Genomic DNA, 10,016 nt, shown 5'->3' on the forward strand with positions numbered 1-10,016 from the left:
TGTAAATAGAAAATTTGTCGTTTAATCCAACATAATTGTGACTGAATTACAAGTAATCTCATGGAAATAAATCACCAAGCTGACAGACAGGATGCTTCATACAGGTATATATATTACAATGTGCCTTGGTAATATAATACAGTCAGGTTTTGTTTTTAATAAAAATAAGCACTGGAGGAGAAAGTGATACTTTTTTGATTTTATTGTAAATTAGAAGACAATATGCACATTTTTTTAGCGACTCATGTCTTGTTAACGAAGCTTGTTAGGTGGTCAGAACTCTCTGCGCTGAATGAGAGTCCAGAAAGGCGAGGAGCGCTGAGAATCTCACAGACAGGACAGACGGTGAGGGAAGTACCAAAACAAGAGAACAAGAACAAGGAGTGGCTGTCGATTGTGCCAGAAATACCAGTCAGTGAAGACTTTTCATTGAAGAGCGTGTTTATATTTGACTGAGCCGTGAGCTGGTGGGACTTGTTGGATCAAGCTGTAATATTTGACCTCTTTTTGTAAACGGAGACAAAAATTCTCCCAAAAATGTTTTGTTTTTACCACAATCGAAAATCCAAACTGTTTTTTTTTTCCATTGGGTCAAAATGAAGATGTGGTCTCACTGACAACAGATATTGCACAGGTGGTCGTGTACGGTTGCTGCATACAGGTGTTTTATTATTCCTATGTATTCCAATGTTTTTTGATTTTTTTCCCCCCAAAATATAATAACCTTTATTTTCATAGATCCAATATACAAAAGAGTTAACAGTGAGTGGAAAGAAAGACGTGATGTCTGAGACCAAACCTTTCTTTGCCCATTTGCTCTAATCATTGTACAAAGACGATACAACTATCCAGTCATGCAACATTGTTTGGGAGGGGAAAGGGGGTCAGGGTGATCTGTCTGTACTCTTCTCTGCTGTTTAGGCGTTTTGCATCTCCTTTCCAATCTTGTAGCTCAGGATCTTGTTCCAATCAATCTTGGTGCGAGTCACAGGAAGCTGGCGGCGTAAGGCTTTGAAGGTAGTGTCCGACATGGTCTGGTAATTCTCGTTGATGGCCGTCTGAAAGGAACAGAGAAAGAAATTCTTATTTCTGGAAAAGGGCAGAATGTTTCCCAACTAAAAGTTAAACTCAATTGTTCTGAGCAGTAAGGTGACAAATGAACATATGATGGTTGTGTTTTCTGAGCCTGATCTGACAAATTCAGCAGTTTGACTCGCGTCTACAGGCAGAACAATTACCCCACATTTTTATGAAAAAGTGACGCATTTTCTCACTAAAAAGAGATGAGTACGGTCTTCTTCACACTGGGCGATGACCCCACAACCATGAAAAATAATGGTTATTATTATTATAATTATGTGATGGTAGTATGTGTATCATGACATGGAGCTGGCTCACACTGGAGTGTCTTGGTCCAGGTTATGACCCCTTCACACCCCACATGGTGCTGGCACCACTACAAGTCAGTTAAGGTGGTCTCTGGCTGAGCTGCAACTAGCCGATGGACATAATTCTTAACCGTAGGGGTGTTTTCAGAATGTCTTACAGCCATCAGGGATTCTCAGTTTGTTTTGTCGTTTGAGCGTTAAAAATGTTCAAAATGTTTGTGCAACAAGTTTTCTCTTAAAATAGTCCTGAGTCATTGTGGGTGTCTGAGATGTGTCAAGAGCTACAGAGCYGTAATTTGACACTTCCACTGAGGCTTTCCTCTGACAGAAAATATATCTAGGTCTAAAAACCATTCCAGTAATAAATGATCAATATTTGAGAGCTGGTACCCATCTGCCTCTCTTCTTTTTTAACATGTACTCTTCACACCTGATAGTCCAATAGACTCGGTTCGATTGGCGACCAAAAATGTAATATTTGTTTAAATTTTCAGTGGGCGTGGTTCACTTTCACACAGCTCTTTGTCAAACGAACTAAACCCTTTGAGCGACCTGTTCGCCCCCTCACCTGTGGTGGCGCTGCACCAAGAACCATTGAAGGAAACAACCTCTGAAGACACTGAGCGCAACTTCCTTTTTCACAAACATGGAGTAACGTCTGACTTTAGTGGCTGTAGGATTTTTATTTTGTTTTTCTTCAACGAGCTCAGCATGAGTGGAAGATGAGGCAGAACTATTAAGGATGTGTTTTTCGGTGGCTCCAAATGACAGTGTGAACCCGAACCAGACTTTCTAAGCAAACAAAGCTCACGGGGCTTGATAAAGTGTGATATATATATATCATCTTCCACAGCATATATATATATATAGCATCGGCTAGTTGCAGATATATATATATATATATATCATCTTCCACAGCATATATATATATAGCATCGGCTAGTTGCAGATATATATATATATATATATATATATATATATATATATATATATATATATATATATATATACACACACACACAGTTCAGTCTATTTACCATTTATTGCAAACCTCCCACCACATGGCTGCTATGACTAATTTACACTTCCCACTAGTGCTGGGCAGGTTTTTATTTTTGTTATGATATGAATTTTATGAATACCGACATACCGGTTTAAATAGCCTGAACATGTTCGGAACGCTTCGTCGTGGCCGCCAGTGAACTGTTTCCTGGGGGACACTTTTCCTCGTAGCACCGCTACATGCGTTAGCATGCTAATGTTATTGTTGAGCAGCTTGTTGTAGCGGTGGGTAGCGATTCTGCTGCTTATATTGACTGACGTTAAAAAAACATCCTGTTTTCACCATCGCTGAATGTAATGAACACCTCTTCAGTGACATACACGGTTAGCTTAAACACGCGACGTTAATGTGGAGACGTATGGAGACTTTAGTGTGGTTCTATTGTGAAAAGCCCGGGGGAAGTAGTTTTGTAGTGGAGTTGAGTTGACTGGTGTGCATGGTGAGTTGTCCTGTTAATCTTTGTTAAATAACATAAAACAAAAGAACCGATAATCTTTTCTTAACCCTCCTCCTTCACGACTAGACCAAAATGACTACAGTCTCCAACCACCAGTCAGAGAAAAGACACATAGAGGAGGGAAACAGCAACACAGACAGAGGTACAGTAAAAGAAAAAAGTCAACAAGCAGTGTTTGTACATTTTACTATCAGCTGGTCTGTGATGAAAAGAAAAATACAGTGAAATACCGTGAAACCGGTGTAAATGTTGAAAATACCGTGATATAAAATTTTGGTCATACCGCCAAGCTCTACTTCCCACAAAACAATAAATGCTGCACAGATGTTCTGTTTTCACCTTTCAAACACAAAGCAAGAAGAAAACAATGGTCAGGTCTGCTGAGAGGACAGAAAAAGACAAAAGCACAGAAACCCTTCATGCTGCTGAATGGTTCCTCCTTCACAGCAAGGCTAAAACTGATGCTGATCCATCAGCAGAGATTCACAGACCCTGACGGGGGTCTGGGTCTACATAGGAGCAAACAGCTGATGTATAAAGCACAGAGAGGGTGCAGGAGAGCGCTGCAAGCCTATCGTCCAGCGTGGAGGGGGTCCACCCCAAACTCAATAAGATGCATCAGTTTTCTTGAACACATCACTTCAACACAATTCATTAACATTTACAGAATAAGGTCAAAAGGTCGAGGTGACGGTTCAGTTTCCCACCACTTCATGTTCTGACATACCTGATAGTCGTTCTCTGCAGCCTCCATGATCTTAACAAACTCCTTAGCAGTTGAAGCCTCATTCTACAAAATCGACAAGATATTCATGTTTTAGAAAAGGAAAGAGGAAGATTCAGAGTACGTCAACTACCACCTTAAAACTGTAAATATTATTTTAAAAAGTTGACATCGTGGTAGTATTTGTTGACAACATGAACTTTACTAATGTTGAACAATGATCCAGAGGTGCAGCCACCTTCAAACAGGATCGGATTTTGTGAGGTGTGATGGAGCAAACCTGTGTGGAGTTCTACTCACAGAAATGGACATGGACTCCTGGACCTCCTTGTGGCTCACCAGCTGAACGTTTCCATCCTCATAGTAATGAACCTACAGAGACAAAGGTCTTTAAATCAGGACAATTACAACTATAATGGAAAAAACAAAGAATAAATACTATGTCACAGTTCAGTATTATTATCATTCTACTCCAGGATCATTGGGCCTCATGCAAGAACATGTTCGTACTCTTATCCTAAATTTCTTACTTTTGTTCGTACAAAGGGTTCGTACGAACATGTCACGTCAGATTCAACAAACTCTTCTATCTTCAGGAAAAGTGTGTAAATGAGCTGCGTAAATTCCACCTGTTCGTATCCAGCTGCTCGTGCACGAGGAGAGGTTATTTACATAATTACCACTCCAAAAACACCATATAAGGATATGTTTCCTGCCTCACTTACCAGGAAGTGTCCATTTATACATGACATTGCAAAGTAAAAAAGAAGAACTTTACGAGTTCAGAGATTGTAGTCCTGCTCTCTGAGATCGAGAACAAAAATTGTTCTCTTTAGCAGCGTCAGCTGTGGAATTAAAGGAGCTGCTTAAAGGAATGAAATGTGCTGTTAATGTCGTGTCTCCTGTGGGTCGTTACAGTCATAGAAATAAAAATCTAAATCATATTCATCTCTCTCTAGTCCAGCTCCGGTTTTTCTTTGGTCAAATATTTTTAGTTTAAGTGTAAACAACTGTGTTACACAGTTTTCACACACACACCCTCACCCCACCCCCCGCCGTCGCCCCCCTCCCTGCGGTCACAAGTAACAGATGTGGTTCTGAAAAGACACATTTTAAAACGTCTCCAAACTTAATGCATAATTTAAGTTGTTTTTTAGTTTGTGATCTTCATATTAATATTGTAATGTTATAGACAATTTAACTTAATCTAATCAATTTATGTCGTTAAAATCTAATTCCAGGTCAAACAGAATAGCCTCTAGCCAACATAATTATGGAGTGTGATTTATTTTCAACTCTAAATATTTTCTAAATAATGAAATATAAAGTTATTAGTGAGGAAAACCCGTCTGGATAACAGCAGACTGACTGCTCGCAAAATATACGACAAGTCTGGACCACACATGAATTTTGTTCGTATCTGAAAAAAACCTTAGAATACGAAAACATTGGTGAATGCCACAAATTCTCCTAAATCACTCGTACGCACAATTTAAGAACAAATCTGTGTGTACGAACTTGCATGAGGCCCATTGTGAGTTCATAAACTGAGTACACAGCAAAACAATGAAACTTTATTTGAACTGGTTCATGATGCTGTTTTTAAATTGCTTCCACAAAAGCAAAACACCTTCCTCTAGTCCTTCTTAAAAAAAAAGTCTCAAAGTAGAGATGTGGACTCGTGACTCTGACTTAAGACTTGAGTCACACTTAAGTCCCTACTATTAGAGACTTAGACTTGACTTGGACTCGTGGTTTGAGACTCGCGAACATTGCAAGTCTTTTCACTGCCTGACTCACGATTCTCACTTCAATACACATCCATACTCCACTCCACCTCGCCTGAGAATGGGAGGGGCCAACGCTGTCCAATGTTAATGACATGTACACTACGTGACAAACAAAGCTTCAGCATGGCAGGTGTGTTGCAGCTAGCAGCTCTGCTACCATCCATTATAAGCTTTGCTTACAGAGACTTTATTCAACGCCATGACAAGAGACTGGCAAAATGTAAAGTGTGTGGAGACCAAATCCAAAGTTTGTTTTTGTGATAACTTGTGCAGCCCTTGCTCTTTAAAGATTCTGGTTCTTCATCTTCGCTGACATGCTTTTATGCATTTAAACATATTTTATCTAGTATTTTATTGTAAAATCAGCAGCAGATTTGTTGGATTTGTTCTTTGTCAATGAAAGGATATAATTGCAGTGTGCTTTTGTAAAATTACAAGTGCAAAATACAGTTAACAATACTCTAAATGCTTGGTTGTTGTTATTTCAACCTTAACCTTATTTGAATTTTTAAAACAGTATTATGTTTTAGTAGTAGTATTAAAAAATACTACTACGTTTTAATACTTGATTAAAATATAGTACTATAGAATATAATCTAGTTTAGTTAGAATACCTTTGATCAAACTGACAGTTAAGTAAATACATGCAACGAGACTTGGACTTGAGGTCAAGAGACTTGAGACTTGACTTGAACTTGCACACATCTCTGTCTCAAACATCTCATAAATAATACTCTGAATCACCTAAGTGTATAAAATGAACTAAAATAATTATTGCTCTTTATTATACTGCAGCCTAACCCAGTACAAGTTTTCTTTCATTCACATTTTGAGGAGTTCAAAGTTCACTCAGTATTTTACACAACTGTTCATCGTTTTATTGTGTATATTTTATTTACATATTTTCTCCATCTCCAAATATAAGCAATTTCACTCAGAAGCCTATAGCTGTTGTTGGTCTTTCCAAAAATAACTGCTTAGCTTTTGATGGATTTCTTTTAAAAGTATCTGTTTTCACAGTTTCGACTTTTATTTGGAAACCGCAAAGTAATCAGAGCAACACAATCTGGAGGTAGCAGGTTTGGCGTCTCTCCCACCTCACAGAACTGGTCACAGGAACATGTTCAGACGTTTAGTGTCCGATCTTTATGAGGCGATTGTGCTGTGTTATGATACACTGGAAATGGCACACTGGGAGCTGATGCTGCTCCCAGGTGTTCCAGTTGTGCATTACAGTTACAAAAACATTTGTGGTTCTTTATGGTGAGAGACGTTTATTAAAAACTGTGTATGATGTGTCAACAATAAAAACACGTTGACCTTTTTATTGTCGTCTACAGCAGTGGTTCCCAAACTTTTTATCTTCTGACCCACAAAATATCCATGGCAAAAACTTGTGACCCCAAATATTACTGCTCTGAGGACACGAACTTCATTAATAACCCTAAAAACACAGGCTTTTTGACAATCTAAACAGCTTGTACACAAATATAAATACTTATTTATACTTATTTTGTGTTTTTGTAATAATTATAGGGAAAATATTACAGCAGCAATTATTTTATTACCCTTTAAATTAGTTTCTGGAGATTATCAAAGGTGCTTTGTGACCCATAATTGGGTCCCAAGCCCAACTTTAGGAACCAAAGTGCAGTGGTTCCCAAACTTTTCAGCTTTTGACCCACAAAATAACAGTAGCAGAGACATGTGCCCCCAGCTATTTTTGGATGAAAAACATTTGTATCAGGTCAACTAAACATGGGCATAGTAACAATATTTTTATACTACATTTATTCATTTTAAATATACTAACCTCACTCCTTTGTAACAACAAAGGCAAAAACGTAATTAATTCAGAAAATATTTTCGGGACCCCACCTTGATGTTTCGGGACCCCACTTTGGGTCCCGACCCCAACTTTGGGAAACACTGGTCTACAGTGACTAATTGTTGCAGCGTTCAACTATTTTGTACCTCAACAGTGTCTACTAAAATGTTTTAATGGACAAAAATTGGAGAAAGCATCTCCCAGATTAAAAAATAAAACTTCTGATCCATCAGACAGAACTGCATCAGCTGAGAGAATCAAGAAACCTTTGTCTGCCACTGACTAAATCTGATTAAACTGTCAGGGGAGTTTGAGGCGGCTGTGCTAAAACAATCCCACCCACTTTTTTTGTGGTACTCAAGTTAAATGGAAAACCTTCAGGACTGTGTGGACCTGAGTAGAGTCAAAGAGAGTCCGAGGAAAACGACTTTACTGCATAACCAGACATGTTGAAAGTTACTCAACATTGCACTAAATTTCTATGAAGTCTTTAAACAAATAATCCCATGCAGCAGATAATCCCATGTGTCGATCTTCTCACAGAGCATGAGATTCAAACTAAATACCTGGATTTTCATGATTCCTGCCACTTGAGTGGTGGAGGGGGAGACGGTAAACTTCCATTCTGACCTCCAGCGTCCATTCCTGAGCAAAAACGCAGAGACAAAGAGACTGTGGTTACATCTGCTACAGTCTGACTGAACAAGTCTTTCTTCTTTAATATACAAACAAACCTCCAATTTAGACCAGCTGAGCCTTGATGTGTACAGAGGGACTACCAATAAACAGGTTTGTGACAGAAAATAAAATTTATTTTCAACATGTTTGCTTAGGTGAACTAAAAGACATAAAGTAGAATTTTGTTTATGAGATGTGAGGAACTGTACCAGGTTTCTGGTTGAGTTCTACTGTGTTCTGTTTTATGTTTACATCATGATCTCCAGCTCATCCTGGGGAACCTCAAGGTGTTCCCAGGCCAGAGAGGATACATAATCCCTCCAGTGAGTCCTGGGTCTTCCCCAGGGTCTCCTACCAGTGGGACGTGTCCGGAACACCTCTAAAGGGAGGCGTCCTAATCAGATGAACCTTTCAACGTGGAGCAGCAGCTCTACTCCAAGCTTCCCCCGGATGACAGAGCTCCTCACACTACCTCTAAGGTTGAACCTGGCCACCCTGGGAAGGAAACTCATTTCAGCCACTTGTGTCCAGGATCGTGTTCTTTTGGTCATGGTCCACGCCTCATGATAACAGGTGAGGGTTGGAATGAAGACAGACCAGTAAATCAAGAACTTCGTCTCTGACTCAGCTCTTTACTCACCAGGACTGACTGTAGCAACACCCTCATTACTGAGGACGAGGATCCACTCTGTTGATCAATCTCCTGCTCCAGCCTACCAACACTGGTGAACAAGACACCCAGATACTTAAACTCCTCCACTTGAGGTAGAGACTCTCCCCCGATCCAGAGGGGGCATTTCACCCTTTTCCAGTAGACAACCATGCCCTCAGGCTTAGAGGAACTGACCTTCATCCCAGCTGCTTCACACTCGGCTGAGAACCGCCTCAGTGTACAATGAAGGTCTTAGCCCGAAGACGACAACAGAACCACATCATCTGCATACAGCAGAGATGAGACCCTGAGGTTCCCAAACCAGACACCCTCTTCATGATGAAACCAGGAATTAATTCAGTTCTCTTCAAAGGTTCAAGGTAATGTTAAAAAGACAGATCTAACAAAGATGGATGTCTGTTCATGATGAGCATGAGTTATGTTACTGATGAATTTTCAGCCATCTAGTCTTAAAATTACAGGACATTTTAGACCAACATGTTCCCCAGGGAGGAGGGGTTGCAGTCATTGGGTCTAGTATGCTCCACCCAAAGCCTAACAATCTACATCAGGGGTGCCCAAACATGTTCCCTGAGAGGGCCAAAATTAAAATCATTCTGAGGGCCGTGGGCCAAATGCAGTAATATAGTACATGAAATGCAAATACTGACATTTGTGTTACTGAAGTTGTTTTACTTTTTATAATTAAGCTAGCAGCCAGTGCAGTTGCTCACATTCTTTTGTTTGTTTGTTTTCAGCCCATGGACATGGAGAAATTTCAACGTATGCTCAGACAGCAAAGGCTCATGGGACTTTTCATAATTTTAAATGAGTATATGGGGTCTTATAAAGGTGTGCAAATCTAGATATGGGCTTAAATTTAATCCAAATGTCTCTTGTAGTTACTTATATTTTATATTTAATCTTAACATAATTCAAATATAAAATGAGTACCATGAGTTAAGACTGACTACAGCTCCTAGTACGTATAATTGGACCAATGGTTGAAAAGACTAAGTGGAAATATAGTGTTTCTACATAAGACAGGAGATTACAATCTAGGAACCAGGACAACTGCTGGTGGGCCAAATCAAATGGCTTGGTGGGGCAACTTTGGCCCACGGGCCACACTTTGGGCACCTCTGGTCTACATGCAGTCACATGGTGGCTCGACATTTTCGCACACACCTTTCATAGTCTATCGTGCTGAGCGGTATACAACAGTGTGGGGTTTGTTCTTGCTAGAATTTATGCTCCAAAAAAGAACTGTGACTAGTCAACCAACGACCACAACCAACGAATGGCAGTCGTTGGTTGGCTGGTTGCAGTCGTTGGTTGGCTGGTTGCAGTCGTTGGCTGGCTGGTTGCAGTCGTTGGCTGGCTGGTTGCAGTCGTTGGCTGGCTGGTTGCAGTCGTTGGCTGGCTGGTTGCAGTCG

At 39.9% G+C, this 10,016-nt stretch overlaps 1 protein-coding gene across 1 annotated transcript in view; it reads right to left on the reverse strand.

Moving 5' to 3' along the window:
- Positions 1-10,016, reverse strand: part of LOC106530899 (F-actin-capping protein subunit alpha-2) — a gene marked incomplete at its 5' end in the record, with an annotated part of 37,596 nt that continues 27,580 nt past the window's right edge. The window contains 4 exon segments of the mRNA XM_014026627.1: positions 1-1,058; positions 3,636-3,698; positions 3,933-4,004; positions 7,817-7,895. Coding sequence (XP_013882081.1) covers positions 918-1,058; positions 3,636-3,698; positions 3,933-4,004; positions 7,817-7,895 — 355 coding nt within the window.

Source organism: Austrofundulus limnaeus, unplaced genomic scaffold, assembly GCF_001266775.1.
Source record: "Austrofundulus limnaeus strain Quisiro unplaced genomic scaffold, Austrofundulus_limnaeus-1.0 Scaffold573, whole genome shotgun sequence".
NCBI lineage: Eukaryota > Metazoa > Chordata > Actinopteri > Cyprinodontiformes > Rivulidae > Austrofundulus > Austrofundulus limnaeus.